We start from the raw sequence: 20,308 nt of genomic DNA, 5'->3' as shown, positions 1-20,308 counted from the left end.
CAAAAGTGATGCTAACAGCTCATGTCTACCCAACAAAAAGACAATGACTCTAACTTAAAATCAATACATCAGTTTATAATGCTGAATATTTATCATTATGATTTCAGAAGTTCTCTTCCGTGTTTTTTTAAATTACAGCTCACCAGCCTATATGTTTTTAGCATAAAGTTCTGAGAAATCCATTCTTTCACTGTAAAACAAGCCAATGCCATAGAAAAGAGAACACCTTCTTCTTAATAGTGCAGAATCTTAGCTCTACAGCACGCATGGGCACACACACAGCCCAAGACACGAAAAAATCTGTCTTAATTCAAAAACAACCAATGACAACCACAACGTTACCAGTCCATAAAGAGTATCAGGGAACAGAGTTAAAAAGTACTTCCCAGCCGGGCACGGTGGCTCATGCCTGTAATCCCAGCACTTTGGAAGGCTGAGGCAGGCAGATCATGAGGTCAGGAGATCGAGACCATCCTGGCTAACAGTGAAACTCTGTCTCTACTAAAAATACAAAAAATTAGCTGGGCGTGGTGGCAGGTGCCTGTAGTCCCACCTACTCGGGAGGCTGAGGCAGGAGAATGGCACGAACCCAGGAGGTGGAGCTTGCAGTGAGCCAAGATTGCACCACTGCACTCCAGCCTGGGAGACACAGCAAGACTCGGTCTCAAAAAAATAAAAATAAAAATAAAAAAGCACTTCCCATTTTTTCTTTTAGTTATCCTAGGGGGATGTTACATTTAAAGAATTTGACTCATTGGACACACTTAGATTCACAAAATGCAGTCTAACAAAAAAAGATAACCTTCTACTTACAGGAAAAATAATACACATCTTGCAAGTCCTTAGAAATGTATTAATAAACACAAAAGACTTTGGGAGGCCGAGACGGGCGGATCACAAGGTCAGGAGATCGAGACCATCCTGGCTAACACGGTGAAACCCCGTCTCTACTAAAAAATAACAAAAAAATTAGCCGGGCGAGGTGGCGGGCGCCTGTAGTCCCAGCTACTCGGGAGGCTGAGGCAGGAGAATGGCGTGAACCCGGGAGGCGGAGCTTGCAGTGAGCTGAGATCTGGCCACAGCACTCCAGCCTGGGCGGCAGAGCGAGACTCCGTCTCAAAAAAAAAAATTAAAAAAAAAAATTAATAAACACAAGAGAGAAGTTACAATTAAAAGCCAAAGTACAAGAAGTCTGATGGTCTCATTTAATTTGTTGAAACATTGAAACCTCAGCTTTAGCAGTGTTCTAGGTACCCGCTTCAGTTACATGAATTTCTAAAACTACCTTCGAATGATTTCAGGGGCAAATATAATTTCTGTATAAGGTTATAAATACAAACACCCATTTTGGGCAAGGAAAGTGGGCAGAAGTACATCAACCTAGTACCATCTCAGCAGGAAAAGATTCATCTTTTTTAAAAGATTTCAAGAAGGCTGAGCGCAGTGGCTCACTCCTTTGGGAGGCTGAGGCAAGTGGATCACGAGGTCAGGAGTTCAAGACCAGCCTGGCCAACATGGTGAAACCCTGTCTCTACTAAAAATACAAAAAAAATTAGCTGCGAGTGGTGGTGGGCGCCAGTAATCCCAGTTACTTGGGAGGCAGAGAATTGCTTGAACCGGGGAGGCAGAGGTTGCAGTGAGCCAAGATCCTGCCACTGCACTCCAGTCTGGGCGACAAGAGACTCTATCTCAAACAAAACAAAACAAAAAAAGATTCCAGGAAATCTTTCTTCTACTCTTGGTTTTCCCAAATCAAAGCTATCTAAATGGAAGTTTCTCAATGTGTGAAACAAAGATAAGCCCAAATATGCATATGCTTTATAGACAATTTGAATTTCCATTAAAAAGCACAAAAAAAATTTTAGAAATTTACATAGCGTATGTCAAACATAACACACTCAAAGCCTTAATTTCTGCATCTGCAAATCTCTGTATTTTTTGGTACAAGCAAGCAGGGGCAGGCAGAAAGAATATCTACAGGATTTATGACCAACTTTGAGGATCACCAGTCTAAACCTAAATAATACTCCACTTTATTAAACTCAAAGAACTCACGACTCATTTATTTTTCAGGTTGGATAGTCTTTATTCAGCAGGATGAGCATACCTAAAAAGGTAACACAGCAATCAGACCAGAAGTGTATATAACCAGAAGTGTACATTAAAATGTACATTTTAATGAAAACTAATATTCCAAGTATTACCCATACTAAACATTTTTGAAACCAAGAGTTTAGTGCTGATTATAGATGACAAACTTCTGTTGGCATTTACTATCTAAACACGTTATTCTTGTAATCAAAAAACTTCAATGACTCGCCAGAGAATAAATCAATACGAACAGTTCTATGGCATTCAAAAGCATCCACAATTTGCCTTCAACCCACCTTCTCCAGTCTTATCTCCAATTCCGCCCTTACATTAACACTCCCTATACACACATTTTCCCATTTTGCTTTTGTTTTTCCCTTCACTTGGGAGGGGAGCTTTCCTACTCACGTCAATTTTCATTAGTTAAAAATCCTATCCATGCTTTAAGGCGCACCTCAAATACCACCTCCTCCACGGAAATTTCTTTCCCTTAAGACACACGTCATACCCTCCATTAGACACGGCAAATATGAAACATATTTCTTCTTTTACACCTTAGTCAGTCAGTTGTGCTTCCTCTTAAGTGCCCAGCACAGATTATACAGATAAATATATAAAGTAATAAAAAGGTAGGATAAAAAATTTAGTTCATATATTTGTAACTGGAAAATCTCAATTCCTGAAGGCACCAGGAGTGAATATCCCAAGGAGGTGATTTCTCAGACTAAGGCGTCTTTTCCACCATGAAGAGACTGAGTTAAGCAATGAATACTGAAACCTGTCTTACAAGAAAAGCTTATCAGCATTTGATCCATGATCAGCATTTGATCCAGAAACAATAAGGCTGAGGGAGAATCTGAATGGCACATGTGCATGATTTATAAAAGCAAGGAGTTGTACAGATGGGATGAAGACAGAAAAAAAGCACATTCGGGTTATGAGAAGTCTGAATTTGTACAGTAATTAATGACTTTTTAGACTGAGATCCCAGAGAAAGGAGTTTTACATGCAGAGTCACTACACTCTCATAAAAATACATGTATAGAAACAAGTTTCACAGAGAAGCTTCCCATGGCTAGCAATACTCTGATACTTTCCAATTCTTTTTTTTTTTTTAATGTTACAATCCACTAAATTTATTACACACTTCACTAATGGATCAAAATCTGCTCTGAAAAATACTGAACTCTAGACACCAAAAAGTATGCCAAGTTTCAAGTTTCATTCTGCAATTAGTCTCCTAATCCATTTCTTCGTCTACCTCACTGCCACTGCATGTAAGTTTCTTGATCTACCTCACTGCCACTGCATGTAAGTTTTTACATAAAATCACATACAGTATTTATAACAAATCAATTAAGTCCTAATACACAGAAACTTCTATTTCTGCCAATCAGATCTATCTGCAACCTTTACTTCTTAGGAAGTTTAACTGTTAGCAAGACCTCAAGATAGACCATTGCACAGCCCATGTGAACTGTCCTACCTCTCTAAGGGATGGTAATGCAGACACCCAGCTCAGATATCCTGTCCAATGTCTGAAATGCCATGTGCTTCATTCAACAAGTACTAAGCTGTACAGGGTCATCCTAATTGCAGTGACAGCAAAGCAGTATAAACACATTTACTATGACAGCCAGTAGCAGACAGGTCTGTTAGAGAAGGAAAAGCAGAAAAGTTGGAAGACTTTCAAAAGTTTGAAGACAAACAGCAGCATCGGTTCCTAGGTGGCCAAGCCACTGTACTGTGTGGCTTTGGTAGAGAATATAATTAACATTTCTGCCTCAGTTTACACACATAAACTTGAGGAACTCTTAAAAATAGCATCCATCTAGATAGAGTCCATCCACTTGTACTTTTGCACTTTCCTATTTTCTTGTCCTCATTAAAGGTCCTCTTACTCCTGGCTCCAAAGACCAAATGGAGTGCCCAGCTACATAACATATGAAAACCCTCTAAAAACTATTGTGGCATGAATGCAAAGTACTGTAATCATTCTGTGACCAACAAGAGGTGAGAATCTAATTGTTCTAAACACTCGTGAACCACAAACTTAACCCCTGTTACCCAAGAAACCCAACACTAACTATCTTTCTCCATTGATGAGTTATCATCATCACACTTTGTCCTTGGGTAGCAAACTGACAATTACTAAACCAAAGGTAGACTACTTTTCTTACAAACTGATTTACCATATTAAATGCCATATTAAATGGTAAAATGAGTCCAGATTCATTCAATAATAACATTAAGCCACTTATTACATGCTAGGCCATGCTACACTAGTCACATACACTGCCTAATTTGATCCTGAGGATCCTAAAAGGTGGGTGATGTTACTTCTATTTCAAATTTGAGAGTACTATATGTCATCATATACCAGGACCTTAATAAAATGCTGGAAAGTGGGTTCAGAGTATACCCTTTTCATGCCTCATACACTAAGCCTCAAAGATATAAAATAAAAGGAAGGGTTTAATAAGATGAGAGCACCTTAACATGTGCCTTTTTTTCTAAGATAAGACATACGATTTTTTAATTTTATACTGTAATACATGTGCAAGTTTGTTTTAATACAAGAAAACTGCCTCTCCTTAGTTTTTAAGTCAAACTGATGCTCCAAGAGGACACACCCTCAAAGTAGGGAATGTCTCTACATTCCTTCCAGCTCTCTCAGTTCTGTGACTCAAGACTGAAGAGTAACAAAATTAGGGCACTGGACCAGGAGTTCGGGGCACCTTGACTCCAGAGGCCACACTCCTTTATTGATTATTAAGACTTGGATCAAGTCATTCACCTTTCTTAGCTCTGATTTTCAATCGGTTTTTTTTAAACGCAATAATTTCAGGGGATTCCATAGTCATGTGGTTAAAAGGAGAGAGTGCAGGTAAAACGACGCTGGAATCTAAAAAAAGAAAATTTGTTTAATGTAGCTCAACTCTCATTTGTCAATGAGGTCCTCAAAATTAAAACAACTTGCTCAATATGACTAAACAAGTTTTGAGTCTTGGTTATGAACTCAAATCCAGTTATTTTTCTAATTTACCATAGTGTTGCACATAATCCAAAATTATGACTTTTAATATGAGATTAGGAAACTTCTCTTGGGCATACAATGCAACTGAAAGTCAAGAGAAAAGCAACGTGGGTGACATTTTTTCCAACCTAATATTAACTATCTTTTGCAGATAATCAAGAACTGGGCTCTCAAGGACCTGAGTTTTAATCCTGGTTCCATTTTTTACTTTATTCAAGTTGCTTAGTTTCCCAGAGTTTCTGTTTCTTCCCCCTAAAAAAGGCAGAAAGTTCTTTCCTTATTAACATTTCAGGACTAACCATACAAATATCAGACATTAATAATACTTAACACTTAAAGCACTTACCTGTCAAGAACTATTCTAAGTGTTCTCTGCATTATTAAATATATTAATCTTCACAACCACTCTATGAAGTAGGCATTATTATCCTCATTTTATAAATGAGGAACCAGAGGCGCAATTACCACTATGAAGCAGAGGCTGGAATCAAATGTAGACAGTATAGCTAGCTCGGGTCCATGCACCTACCTAACCCACTGCTCCGTATTTCTCTCAGCGTTAGTATTACTATCACTTTACAGGACTGTTAAAATACAAGCACAGAAAACTCTGAAAATAAAAGATAAGCAGAGCACTGTAATTTTAACAATAAAAACTGATTTTTTTAAGTTTTGTGTTTGACTTATAATCCCTAATAGGTTTATTTTATGAATCAACAAACTATGAAAACGTAGCTTAAAATTTGAAAAATATCGGAACATACCCAAAGTATATAGAGCAACTTAGATGTATCCCTTCTCCCAACCCAAAAATTTAGCAGGTTTCCCAAGTCGTCAAAGAAAGATCTATCCTAAATACGAGCTTTTGCAGTTCTCCATACTGAAACAGCTCACACCACACACCGCAGGATGCCTGATGCTTCCAAACCACTTTGCAGTGATTCGGTTTGGCTACTCTATGAATGCAATAACCACGTGCGTGCTGAGTTAAGAGAGATGGAGCTGAGTGACTCAACTGTGAATGGCATTTACCTGACACGGGTCCCTAACAATGAAAAGCTTTGCCTAACCCGGCAGTTTTCCATCTAAGGGTAACTTCATCTGGCCTCATAAAACATTCACTAAATCAAGCTACTACTTCACTTTACTTCCACATCCTAACACAGACTTCAGATTGGGATGGGTGGGGAGTGGTGTGATGGGCTTGAAAGCGGGGCGGGAGGGGCGAGCAGATGTTAAAATTAAAAAGCAGCGAGTTCAAAAGGCTGAGAATCCAGAGGTGCCTGGGAAAGGCAAAAGTTAAGAGTTGAGAGTCCCACGACCTGGATGTGGACAAGAACACGTGGTGAGCCGGCACCCAAAGTGGGGGGCAGGAGGGGGAAGGTCCGGAAGCAAGTACAGACTAGTCCACACCAACTGCCCAGGGCAAAACCGATGAGCTGGATCAGAGACAGAGGAAAGTTAGATAGTCCCAAGATGGGGCTCTATCAAAAACCAGGACTCTGATGAGCAAGGTCCGGCAGAAACAAGCCGCCCCAGGGGGACCAAGGGACTTGGCGAACATGGCTGCCCGTCAAGAGTGGGGCCCAGGCCGCACAGAGCCAGCCGGCAGGGCTCGGATACGCGACTGGCCGAGTCGAGCTGCGCCCTCCCTCACTGCCCTCGCGGCAGGCCGCACGCGGGGCTGGCGGCTTGGGCCCAGTGCGCGCCGACGCCGCGCTCCGTGACTTCTCGCCTTGGGCCGCCAAGAGCCACGCGCGATGCCGGGCCACGCGCCACCCGGCCCGGAGGCCCGAAGCCGAGCCCAGGAAAGCGCCCGCCCCGCGCTGTCCCGCTCGCTTTACCTTGGCCTGCAGCCGCGCTGGCGCCCAGGCCAGACAGGTGCAGGTACCACTGAGGTGCGCGGAAGGCACGTACTCCTGGTGCAGCCGGTTGTTGGCCGTCTCCCATACTCGTAGGTGACCGTCGGTAGAGGCCAAAGCGAAGTAGGCCTGGCTGTGCGGGGAGAAGGCGCAAGGGACCCCAGCCGGGGCCAGGGGGTCGCCGCTACCGCCGCCGCCCGCCGCCATTGCTGCTCTGGCCCCGCTGCAGCCACGTGTTCGTCGGTGCGCAGGCGCACCGGCGCGGGGCGGGGCCTGGAGGAGGAAGTGAGGCGGAGGGAGCGCCGGGGGCTGAGGGGGTGGCTCTTCGCGTCGCAGGAGAGCTTTGGACGGATCCACCCTGTGGACGGTGGCCCGTTAGGGCCTGCTGCTAACTTGTTCTGGGGCGGGCGTGGGAGTATGGGAGAAGGTAATTGTAGAATCAAGATCAAGTCACGTTCCTTTAAAGAAAGAAAGAGGATCGGGCGCGGTGGCTCACGCCTGTAATCACAACACTTTGGAAGGCCGAGGCGGGCGGATCCTTTGAGATCGGGAGTTCGAGACCAGCCATGACCAACATGGAGAAACCCCCGTCTCTACTAAAAATTAAAAAATTAGCCGGGCGTGGTGGCGCATGTCTGTAATCCCAGCTACTCGGGAGGCTGAGGCAGGAGAATCGCTTGAACTCGGGAGGTAGAGGTTGCAGTGAGCCGAGATCGCGCCATTGCACTCCAGCTCTGGGCAACAAGAGGGAAGCTCAGTCTCAAAAATAAATAAATAATAATTTTAAAAACTTTTTTTAAAATAAGGTAGAACGAAAGGTTTAAAGGAAATCTTCAGCCGAACGCGGTGGCTTACGCCTGTTACCGCAGCACTCTGGGAGGCCCAAGGCGGGCAGATCGCCCGAGGTGAGACCAACCTAGGCAAAATGGCGAAACCTTGTCTCTACTTAACATACAAAAATTAACCGGGAGTGGTGGCGCGCTCCTGTAGTCCCAGCTACTCGGCAGACTGAGGCAGGAGAATCCTCGAACCCGGGAGGTGGAGGTTGCAGTGAGCCGAGATCGTCACACCACTGCACTCCAGTCTAGGTGACAGAGCGAGACTCTGTCCCCCCCCAAAAAAAGAGAGAGAGAAGAAATCTTCACTTTTGAATTCATGATGTTTGTAACAACTGCTTCCGTTTTCCCCTATTCAGTTCCAGGCTGTAATCATTTAAAACACAACAATTCATTCAATTATAATAATGTAAAAGTAATGATTGAAACGGCTCTTCCCTCCTGTTTCTCCAGATTTATCTCATGTTGCTACATCAAATAGACATTCTTAGGCACGCACCCATAGTCTGGAGGCTGAGGGAGGAGGATGGCTTGAGCCCACGAGGTCGAGGCCACAGTGAGCTATGACTGCTCCACTGCACTCTAGCCTGGGTGACATAGTGAGATCCTGTATCCAAAAAAAAGGGGGGGTGAGGGGTAGATTTTTATGTTTCTCTTAAATATTTCACCAAATCAATGCATTCTAATTCAAGGAATACCAGGTACTGTTCTGCCCACACAGAGCTTATTGCCTGCCAGGAAAGATAAAAACAACTCTCAGGGCCATTGAAAGTCTCAAGCTTTTACAGGTATGGAATGGCATGGTGAGATTTGCATTTTATTGTGTTGTTTTGTTCTGTTTTCTTGTTTGTTTTTATTTTTTGAGGCAGAGTCTCACTGTGCCCAGGCTGGAGTGCAGTGGCACAATCTCAGCTCACTGCAACCTCCACCTTCTGGTTCAAGCCATTCTCCTGCCTCAGCCTCACGAGTAGCTGGGATTACAGGCGTGCGCCACCACACTCAGCTAATTTTTGTATTTTTGTAGAGACAGGGTTTCACCATGTTGGCCAGGCTGGTCTCGAACTCCTGACCTCAAGTAATCCACCCGCCTCAGCTTCCCAAAGTTCTGGGATTATAGGCGCCAGCCACTGCGCCTGGCCAAGATTTGCATTTTAGAAAGATTACATGGAGACAGTGTAATGAATGTGTTAGGAGGAAGCTAAGTTGGAGGCTCGAAAACCCAGGTGGAGATGATGGTGAGTGGCTTGGAGAAATGGCGATGCAAGGAAGTTTCAAGAGATGTTTATTATGTACAATGAGCCAGATTTCAAGTGGCCAAGGGAGAGAGAGAGAAAGGGCCAAGGATTACTCACTGAGCTTTTACTGGGAGAGACTGGTTGGTGACCCAATTCACTTAGGACAGTGAATCCTGGAAGATTTTTGTGCAAGAGGATGATAGTGTCTTTAGTCTGGGAATGCTAAATTTGACACTTGGATTCATTCAGTCACTCAAACAAACTGAATGCCTGCTATGTGCCAGGCACTGTTTTAGGGTACCAGGAATCCACCAGTGATCATGAGAGACAAGATTCCTGCTTTCATGAAGCTTACATTCTAGTCAGGGAAGCACATAATAAACAAACAAATAAAACTGTATTTCAGCTAGTGCAAGCTGCTATAAAGAGAAATAAAGAGGGAAAATGGAGTTTAAGTATTGGAAGGAATTAGGGACAGCCTCACTCAGACCATGCAAGATCAGAAGGAAGAGCAGTCAGTGTGGGAAGAATAACAAGAGCAAAGACTGAGGCAACAAAGACCTTGACTAATTGAAAGAAAAAGCTTTGGAGAAACTTAGAGTAGATAGTGACAACTAGAAAAATCAAAGGTAGTAGCTGAGTTCAGAGGGAGGGAGATTATTTAGTACCTTGTTAATTAAAGTATTTGGATTTTATTCTAAGTATGACAGAAATAAGCCACTGGAGAGTTGTTTTTTTTTTTTTGTTTTTTTTTAAAGAGATGGGGTCTTTCTGTGTTGTCCAGGCTAGTCTCGAACTCCTGTGCTCAAGGGATCCTCCTGCTTTGGCCTCCCAAAGTACTGGGATTACAGATGTGAGCCACCACATCCCACCCCACTGCAGTTTTGAGCAATGAAATAACATGATGTGATTTATATTATTGAAAGACCTCCTGGCTGCTAGATGAAGTCTGTAGGCAAGAATGAAAGCAGAAAGACAAGGTAGAAGGCTGTGGAGGAGTAGTCAGAACAAGGGCAATGATTGGTAGGGCTCTGATGAAAGCAATGAAGGTAGCGAAAAATGATCGGATTCCAAATATAATCTGAAGTTAGAGCCAACAGGAATTGCTACATGAATTGATTGTGAAGGGTGAGGAAAACAGATGGATGAAGAGTGACTCTGATGCCTGGGCAAATAAGTGAATAGTGATACCATTAGCTAAATTGGGGAAAGAGTTTTTGGTGGAATGGCGATCAATGTTTGCACTTGCTGTTCTCTGCACACTGACTGCCCTTCCTTCTGACCTGGCAGGGCCTGAGTGAGGCTTTTCCTAATTCCTTCGAATACTTAAGCTCTCATTTCCTTTCTCTGCTTTATTTCTCCTTGTAGCAGTTTGCACTAGCTGAAATAAAGATTCTTTTTTTTTTTTTGAAATGGAGTCTTGCTCAGCCATCCAGGCTGGAGTGCAGTGGCGCAATCTCCACTCACTGAAACCACCATCTCCTGGGTTCAAGTGATTCTCCCGTTTCAGCCTCCCGAGTAGCTGGGATTACAGGCATCTGCCATCATGCCCAGCTAATTTTTGTATTTTAGTAGAGACGGTTTCACCGTGTTGGCCAGGCTGGTCTCGAACTCCTGACCTCAGGTGATCTGCCCGCCTCGGCCTCTCAAGTGCTAGGATTACTGGTGTGAGCCACTGCACCCAGCCTAGAGATTCACTTTTAAATGTGGTTATTATCTGCTTCCCTGACTAGAATGTAATCAGTTTTGGATAGTTAAGTTTGAGATACCTACTATACATTCAAGTAGGGTTGTTCAATAAGAAGTTAAGATATATGAGTTGGGACTTGGAGAAAACATCACAGTTAGAGATATGAATTTGGGAAGCATTAGCATACAGATGCTATATGAAACCGTGGGACTGGAAAGATCATGTTGAGTGTTAGTATAGATAGAAAAGAATTTAGCCCCAATCTGTGCCAATCTTTAGAGGTCAAGGAGAGGAAAAGGATCTTGCAGAGGAGATTGAGAAGAGACAACAGCAAGGCAGGATGAAAACCCAGGAGAACAAGGTGACCCAGAAACCAAATTTTTATAATTTCAGACGCAAAACACGATAAAGCCATGTCAAATGCAGCAAAGATGAAAACTAAGAATTAACTAGTAGACTTGGGAAGATCGGGGTCATTGATGCCATCAAAAGCATTTTTAGGCCAGGTGCAGCAGCTCACTCCTGTAATCCTAGCCCTCTGGGAGGCCAAGGCAAGAGGATCACTTAAGCCCAGGAGTTCAAGACCAGCCCAAGCAACATGGAGAAACCCCATCTCTACAAAAAAATTAAAAATTAGCCAGGTGTGGTGGAGTGTGCCTGTGGTCCCAGCTACTTGGGAGGCTGAGGTGGGAGGATCGCCTGAGCCGAGGAGGTAACGGCTGCAGTGAGCAGTGATCTTGCTACTGCACTCCAGCCTGGGCAACCGAGTGAGGTCTTGTCTCAAAACAACAACAACAAAACATTCTTAGTAGAGAGGTAGGGGAAATTTTATTGTGAAGGGTAGAGGAGAAAAGGGAGGTGAAAACTGAAGATAAGTATAGACAACTACACAGGATTTTTGTTATAAAAGAGCAGATATGAGTTTGCATGAAGAAAGTTCTGAGCTAAAATTATCAGATTTGTTAGTCATAAATATGCAAATAAAAATAAAAGCTCATTGTGCACTTACTATATGTCACTCTCTATTCTAAGTGTTTTATGTGTATTAATTCATCTGCTCCTCACAATAGCCCTACAATGTAGAAACTATTAATATCTTCATTTTTCACATAAGAAAACTAAGGTATAGAGCTAGGAAGTAGAAAAGGAGCTAGATTTCTCACCCAAGTTATCTTTGGGTTCTGACAATCTTACCCAATGAGTACATGTAGGGTTCACATGTATGACCCTCCCATATCGAAGCATATCAATTCCTTGACTTGCTCCTCTTCAATAATCTTGGCCTCTACCCTACATCAGCCAGTCCCTCCCATGGTCATGTCCCATACCTTGTCATTACAATAATGTCACCAACTCCATAATCTCAATTTCCACACCCCCTCTCTTACCACCAACTCCTATCTTCCAGCTTGCTCCCTCTAGTTCTCAGTCTCCAGTCCATCTTTCTACCATTGAGTCCACATTCTTTTCACCATCTTTCATTTCTTCTCTCTGATGGCTGCACTTCCCTCTCTATGTAACTTAAACTGTATAATTATAACCCTCAATTCCCCTGCTTGTTCCTCATATCACGTTCCTGCCTTGGTAAAACCACAAGCCTGGGAAAGACTATCCAACTGCAAACACCTGAAGGTCACTAAAGAGAAGCCATAGCCGCTCTATTACGACTTGTTTTGTTTTGTTTCTGTTTTTTGTTTTTTGTTTTTTTTTTCTGAAACGGAGCTTCTGTCTGTCGCCCAGGCTAGAGTTTAGTGGCACAATCTCGGCTCACTGCAACCTCCGCCTCCTGGGTTCAAGCGATTCTCCTGCCTCAGCCTCCCGAGTAGCTGGGACTACAGGCGAGTGCCACCACGCCTGGCTAAGTTTTTTTTGTATTTTTAGTAGAGACGGGGTTTCACCATGTTAGCCAGGATGGTCTCGATCTCCTGACCTCAGGTGATCCACCCGCCTCGGCCTCCCAAAGTGCTGGGATTACAGGTGTGAGCCACCGCACCCGGCCTGTTTCTGTTTTGATACAGGGTCTCACTCTGTCACCCATGCTGGAGTGCAATGGTGTGACCTTGGCTCACTGCAACCTCTGCCTCCTAGACTCAAGCTATTCTCCTGCGTCGGCCTCCCAAGTAGCTGAGACTACAGGCACGCAGCACCACACTCGGCTACATTTTTTGTTTTGTTGTTGTTGTTGTTGTTTGTTTGTTTTTTAAGAGACAGGGTTTTGCCATGTTGCCTGAGCTGCTTTCAAACTCCTGAGCTCAAGCGGTCCACCCATCTTGGCCTCCCAAGGTGCTGGGATTCCGACTCTTATCCACTTGAAATTCACGTGGGAAGTCAATGTTGCCCAGTTATTGAACAACTGTTACTCTAGTCCATTCATTTCCCCTAGTTCATATAGTCTGTCACCTCAAACCTACTCCTCCATCCTCACTCCCAGCAAATGACTTTTGCTTCTTATTTCCTGAGAAAATAGAGGCAATCACAAGAGAACTTCCACAAGCTTCCAGTCCCACAGAATCCACCCACGCGTGCCCCATCTCTCCTGCTACTCTAAGTGAACAGCCTATGCTCCTGGCAAAGGCTGCCCCGCACTTCAGTTCTAGGTTCCATCCCCTCTTGCCTAGTCAAGAATGTGACTCTAAAAAGCCTTCCCTCTCTGCCACCATCCATTTTTACCTCTCAACTTCATCCTTCTCATCAAGATATTAACATGCTATTATTTATCCTTTCTAAAAAAAAAAAAAAAAAAATCCTTTGACTCCACTTCCCCCTCCAGTTACTGTCCCAATCTTTCCTTTAAAATGAAACTCAAGCCAGGCACCGTGGCTCATGCCTGTTATCCCAGCACTTTGGGACACCAAGGCGGGAATATCACCTGAGGTCAAGAGTTCAAGACCAGCCTGACCAACATGGTAAAGCCCCCACCTCTACTAAAAATACAAACATTAGCCGGGCGTGGTGGTAGGCACCTACAATCCCAGCTATTTGGGAGGCTGAGGCAGGAGAACTGCTTGAACCCAGGAGGCGGAGGTTGCAGTGAGCCAGGTGCCACTGCACTCCAACCTGGGCAACAGAGCGAGACTCCATCTCAAAAAATAAAGAGTACTTGTGGTAAGTGCTAACAAAGGAAAGTACAGGGCATAAGAGAAAGTAGGCTGGCATGGAGGGACGGGGTCAGGGAAGAGCTCTCTAAGAAAACACATTGAAGACATTTAGAAAGGCGGTATTTCACCCTTGTCCAAAGCATATTGTTTCCTCACATAGGAAATCTCGTATAGATCTTTCAGCCACTTTGAGGGATAAATAACAAAGCCAAAGGCAATGCAATTCACCAATGTTTGCTGAGTGCTTTTTTTTTTTTTTTTTTCTTGAGACAGAGTCTCACTCTATCGCCCAGGCTGGAGTGCAGTGGCGCGATCTCGACTCACTCTAACCTCCGCCTCCCAGGTTCAAGCAATTCTCCTGCCTCAGCCTCCTGAATCACTGGGACTATAAGATGTGCACCACCACACCCGGCTAATTTTTAGGATAGACGGGGTTTTTCACCATGTTGACCAGGCTGGTCTTGAATTCCTGACCTCAGGTGATCCACCTGCCTCAGCCTCCCAAAGCACTAGGATTACAGGTGTAAGCCACTGCACCAGGCCCTGTTGAGTGCTTTTTAGGTACAAAACAGAAGATGATAAGCACAGAAGTGTAGGCAAATTTTTAGAGGAATTTAGAAGATGGTAACATCTGATTCAATTTTTGAGGATCCAATGAGGTAGACTTATTAGGTATGAACAAGAGTTCTCGAAAGGGCATTCCAGGCAGAAGGTACTAGAAGAGCAAAGGCATGCAAACAGAAAAGGATGGGGCACATTCAAAGAATAGGGGGTGGTTTTGTCAGCTAGTACCTTGAAAGGAAGTGTAGCCTGGTGCTCAATGCCAGTGTAAGGAGTAAAAAGTCATTGAAAGTTTGGGGCAGACAAGTGAATTTATGAGAATTGCACTTTAGGAAAAGGAGTCGCATATCCAACTATCTGCAAGGCATTTGCACATGGACAATTCACCATGAGCAGCTTAAGCTCAACGAGTCCTAATGGAAGTCCCCGTAATTCCCTCTAAAACATCTTGTTGCAGAGTCTCCTAATTGTACCCTAAATTCCATTTATCCCTAAATTTCTCTACTACATTAAGAAACCTTCCATTTTTACCTTGGCATAAACCTTTCCATAACAAAGACTACACTGCCCAGCATTTTTTTTTTTTTTTTTTTTTTTTTTTTTTGAGACAGAGTTTTGCTCTGTCACCCAGGCTGGAATGCAGTGGCACAATCTCGGCTCACTGCAACCTCCTCCTCCTGGGTTCAAACGATTCTCCTGCCTCAGCCTCCCGAGTAGCTGGAATTACAGGTGCATGCCACCATGCCCGGCCAATGTTTGTATTTTTTGTAGAGATGGGGTTTCACCATGTTGGCCAGGCTGGTCTCAAACTCCTGACCTCAAGTCATCCGCCCTCCTCAGCCTCCCAATGTGCTGGGATTGTGTGAGCCACCGCACCCAGCCTGTCCAGCCTTCTTTGAAATAAGGTGAGCCCATGTGAGATGGGACTGTAGAACAATATTCTTAAAATGAGACTGTATGCTTTTCTTCACTGCTTTTTCATTATTAATCCCTGGAACTAAATGTGACAGCCACGACTGGAACATCCACATGGGCTTTGAGGAGAAAATAACACACTGAGAATGGCAGCGTGTTAGACTGCTGGACTAAAGGACCTGGAAACCCAGAAGCATTACATGTGCCCTGGACCAAGTCCTTTGGACTTTTTTTGTTTTTGTTTTTTGTTTTTTGTTTTTGAGATAGGGTCCCACTCTATTGCCCAGGTTGTAGTGTAGTGGTGTGAGCATGGCTCACTTCAGTCCCAACCTCCTGGACTCAAGCAATCCACCCTCCTCAGCCTCCGGGTAGCTGAAACTACAGGTGTGTACCACCACACCTGGCTAATTTTTTTTTTCTTTTTTTGTAGGGATGGTGTGTGGGGGGTGGGGTGGTGGGGGCGGGGGGGGGGGGGGGGGGGTGGGTGGGTCTCACTATTATGCCCAGGATGGTCTCAAAATCGCGGGCTCAAACAATCCTCTGCCTTGGGCTCCCAAAATGCTGGAATTACAGGTGTGAGCCACCGTGCCTGCACTTCATTTAGATGAGAGAAAATGAACTTTCTTCTCCAAGTACTATATATTAGGTTGTGCAGCTGGACCTAATTCTGCTCATTCTTTTGTATTCTTTGAGTCAGTTGGTGCTACCACCAGCTATCCAGTTAGCACTGCAGAAAGCCAGGAGTCAGTCCTCTTTACTCCCCAGCCCCACATCTCACTTCTACCCAAACACATACACACATCAGATAAATCATCAGATTCTATTTTATCTTTTAAATAATTCCTCATTCAATCTCCTTACCTCCATCCAATTCTATCACCTCTGTTCTTATTTGAGCCTTTACATTTCTCACCTAAGCTGCCACTACTGCTTTTAATTGGACTCTCTTCCTCCAGGCTGGTATCTAAGTATGATCTTTGCAAATCATAAATGTAACCATGCCATCTCTCTCTACTTTAAGCCCTTCCTTCCCAACCTTGCTGGCATGTACAGGAAAAAAATCTATACCGCTTAATACATATGGATTATAAAACTATCTATGACCTGGTCCCTGCCAACCTCCCCAGCATCACTCCCTATGGATTGCCTCAAACATCATATTCCAGATCCTAACCTGACCTGCTTCTTCTTTTTTTTTTTTTTTTTTTGAAACAGAGTCTTACTCTGTCACCCAGGCTGGAGTGCAATGGTACAATCTCAGCTCACTGCAATCTCTGCCTCTTGGGTTCAAGTGATTTTCTTGCCTCAGCCTCTCAAGCAGCTGGGATTACAAGCATGCCCCACCACACCCAGCTAAATTTTTGTATTTTTAGTAGAGACGGGGTTTCACTATGTTGGCCAGGCTGGTCTCGAACTCCTGACTTCAGGTGATGCACCTGCCTTGGACTCCCAAAGTGCTGGGATTACAGGCGTGAGCCACCACGCCCGGCCAAGAATAGTCTTTTTAATAAATGGTACTGGGCCAATTGATATCCACATGCAAAGAATATATAAATAAACAAAAAAGTAAACAACCAGTTTAAAAATCAGCAAAAAACTCGAATAGACATTTCACCAAAGACATATGAATAGTTAATAAGCACATGAAAAATGCTCAACATAGTTAGCCATTGAGGAAATGCAAGTGAAAACATTAATGAGATACAATTCCATGCCCACTAATATGGCTACAATAAAAAAGGCGATGACAACAACAAGTGTTGATGAGGATGTAAAGAAACCGGAACCGTTGTTCATTGCTTGGGGAAATGTGAAAAGGTACAGCCTCTTTGGAGAATACTTTGGTAGTTTCTTTTAAAATTAAACACAAACTTCCCATACAATCCAGCAATTCTGCTTCTAAGTATCTACCCAAGAAAAATGAAAACATATGTCCATACAAAAACTTGTACATAAATGTTCACAGGAGTATTATTTCTGTAGTAAAAAACCATCAACAATACAAATGTCTATCAACTAGTGAATGGATAAACAAAATATGATATATCCAAACAATAAAATATCATTCAGCAATAGGCTGGGCGTGGTGGCTCAAGCTTGTAATCCCAGCACTTTGGGAGGCCAAGGCGTGCAGATCACCTGAGGTCAGGAGTTCGAGACCAGACTGGCCAACATGGTGAAAACCCATTTCTACTAAAAATACAAAAATTACCTGGGTGTGGTGGTGCATGCCTGTAATCCCAGCTGCTAGGGAGACTGAGGCATGAAAATAGCTTGAACCCAAGAGGCGGAGGCTGCACTGAACTGAGATGGTGCCACTGCACTCCAGCCTAGGCAACAGAGCAAGACTCTGACTCAAAATATATATATATATTATGCAGCAATAAAAATGAAGTATTGATATATGCTACAACATGGCTATAGCTCAAGAATCTTATGCTAAGTAAAAGAAGTCAGATACAAAACAACTACATATTGTACAATGCTATTTATATGAAATGTTCAGAAAGGGCATATTTCTAGAGGTAGAAAACAGGTGAATAATTGCCTTGGGCTGGGTGGGAACGGAGATGAAGTGTAAACAGGCATGAGGGCAATTTTTACGATGATAGAAATGTTAGAAATGTTCTTTTTTTTTTTTTTGAGATGGAGTCTTGCTCTGTCTCTCAGGCTAGAGTGCAATGGTGCGATCTCAGCTCACTGCAACCTTCACCTCCCAGGTTCAAACGATTCTCCTGCCTCAGCCTCCCGAGTAGCTGGGATTACAGGCGCCCACCGCCATACCCAGCTAATTTTTGTATTTTTAGTAGAGATGGGGTTTCACCATGTTGGCCAGGCTGGTCTCGAACTCCTGACCTCAGGTGATCTGCCTGCCTCGGCCTCCCAAAGTGCTGGGATTACAGGCATTAGCCACCACGCACAGCCAATAGAAATGTTCTAAAACTGGACTGTGGCCAGCTGGGGTGGCTCAGGCCTGTAATCCCAATACTTTAAGAGGCCAAGGCAGGAGGATCACTTGAGGCCAGGAATTTGAGACCAGCCTGGGTAATGTAGTGAGACCCTATCTCTACAAAAAATAAAAAATTAGCCATGTGTGGTGGCACACTCCTGTAGTCTGAGCTGCTCAAGAGGCTGAGGCAGAAGGATCCCTTAAGCCCAGGAGCTCAAGGCTGCAGCAAGTTACAATCATGCCATGCACTGCAGCCTGGGGGACAGAGGGAGACTTTGTCTCAAAAAAAATTAAAAATAATAACATAAAGTTGGTTTGTAGTAATGATTGCACAATTTTATTAAATTACTAAAAATCACTGGATTGTTTGCTTACTAAATATTTCTAAATTTTATTAAAATTTAGCTTACAATTGTTAAATTTTATTGTATATAAATTAACCTCAATGAAGTTTAACAAAAAAAGAAAACTTTTCCTAAGATCTTTTTTTATAGTAGAGTGCTAATAATAAATACAGAAAAGTCATCAGTGACTGTAAAACTAATCTCAATGTAGCTTCCCATAAATTACTTTTTAATTTACAAAGTCAGAATAGTAACTTTACAGTGGAGATATTATAATTAATCTGACCTAACTAAGCAAAGTTAACATCACCAATATAGGTATAAACCAGCAACATATGACTCCTGATATGATGTCTTATGAAGGAAAACTTCAATTCAGTAGTAATTTTTTGTTTATTTATTTCTTTATTAAGACAGGGTCTCACTCTGTCATCCAGGCTGGAGCGTAGCCTCAAACTCCCTGGCTCAAGTGGTCCTCCCACCTCAGTTTACCAAATAGCTGGAGCTACAGGCACACACCACCAAACCTGGCTAATTTTTGTATTTCTGGTAGAGATAGGGTTTCACCATGTTGCTCAGGCTGGTCTCAAACTCCTGAGCTCAAGTGATCCACCCACCTTAGCCTCCCAAAGTCCTGGGATTACAGGTGTAAGCCACCACACTGAGGCTTCAGTGATATTTCTACTAAAAATGTATAATCCAAATCTAATCAGGAAGAAACATCAGTCAACCCAAAGCAAGGAGAATCGTATGGAACAACTGACCTGTACTCTTCAAAACTGTCAAGGTCAAGAAAATAAAGCAAGGCTGAGGAGCTGTTTTTTTTTCCAGATAGAAGAAGACTAAAGAGACATGACAACTAAATGAAATATGTGAATCTGGATTGGATTCTGGGCTGGAAAAAACTGTGGAAGATATTATTGGGCAAAATGACAAAATTTGAATGTGGTCTATATCAGATAATAGTATGATAACAACGTTAAACATCCTTAATGTGATAATCTGTACTGTGATTAGGTGGGAACATGTTCTTGTTCTTAGGATATACCTGCTGAAGTATTTAGGGATAAAGGGATGCCATATCTCTAATCTGCTTTCAAATGGTTCAGTAAGAAAAGTGTTCATGCATAGAACACTATGCATGTGTGTGTTATGTGCACAGAGAAAGACGGGGAGGAAAGGAAGACAGAGTGGGAGAGGGAGAGGGAGAAGGAAAGTGAGAGTGAAAGAATGAAAAAGCAAACGCGGCCAGGCGCAGTGGCTCACGCCTGTAATCCCAGCACTTTGGGAGGCCGAGGCAGGCGGGTCACCTGAGGTCAGGAGTTCGAGATCAGCCTGATCAACCTAGAGAAACCCCGTCTCTACTAAAAGTACAAAAAGTTAGCTGGGTGTGGTGCAACATTCCTGTAATCCCAGCTACTCAGTAGGCTGAGGCAGGAGAATCACTTGAACCCGGGAGATGGAGGTTGCGGTGAGCTGAGACCGTGCCATTGCACTCCTGGGCAACAAGAGCGAAACTCTGTTAAAAAAAAAAAAAAAAAAAGAAAAGAAAAGAAAGAGCAAAGGGATGAAAAAAATGTAAAAAGTTGGGGAATGTGGAAAACAGGTATGGGAGACCTTTGTGCACCTTTTAAAATTATATCAACATAAAAATTAAAAGAAAATCTTTCTTTTTTTTTTTTTTTTTTT

The 20,308-nt window shown here is 43.3% G+C and overlaps 1 protein-coding gene across 2 annotated transcripts in view; it reads right to left on the bottom strand.

Annotated features, from left to right (window-relative positions):
• WDR43 (WD repeat domain 43) overlaps positions 1–7,248 on the bottom strand; it is a 56,274-nt gene extending 49,026 nt beyond the window's left edge. For both annotated transcript variants that reach the window (XM_017877021.1, XM_017877022.1), the window contains exon 1: positions 6,973–7,248. In XM_017877021.1, the coding sequence (XP_017732510.1) occupies positions 6,973–7,197 (225 nt within the window). In that variant the 5' untranslated portion in view covers positions 7,198–7,248. The remainder of the gene's footprint in view (positions 1–6,972) is intronic.
• Between the last annotated feature and the right edge of the window lie 13,060 nt (positions 7,249–20,308).

Source organism: Rhinopithecus bieti, unplaced genomic scaffold (assembly GCF_001698545.2).
Source record: "Rhinopithecus bieti isolate Rb0 unplaced genomic scaffold, ASM169854v2 scaffold_7681, whole genome shotgun sequence".
Lineage (NCBI taxonomy): Eukaryota > Metazoa > Chordata > Mammalia > Primates > Cercopithecidae > Rhinopithecus > Rhinopithecus bieti.
Note: the sequence above shows the minus strand (reverse complement) of the source record. Positions and strands in the feature narration are given on the sequence as shown.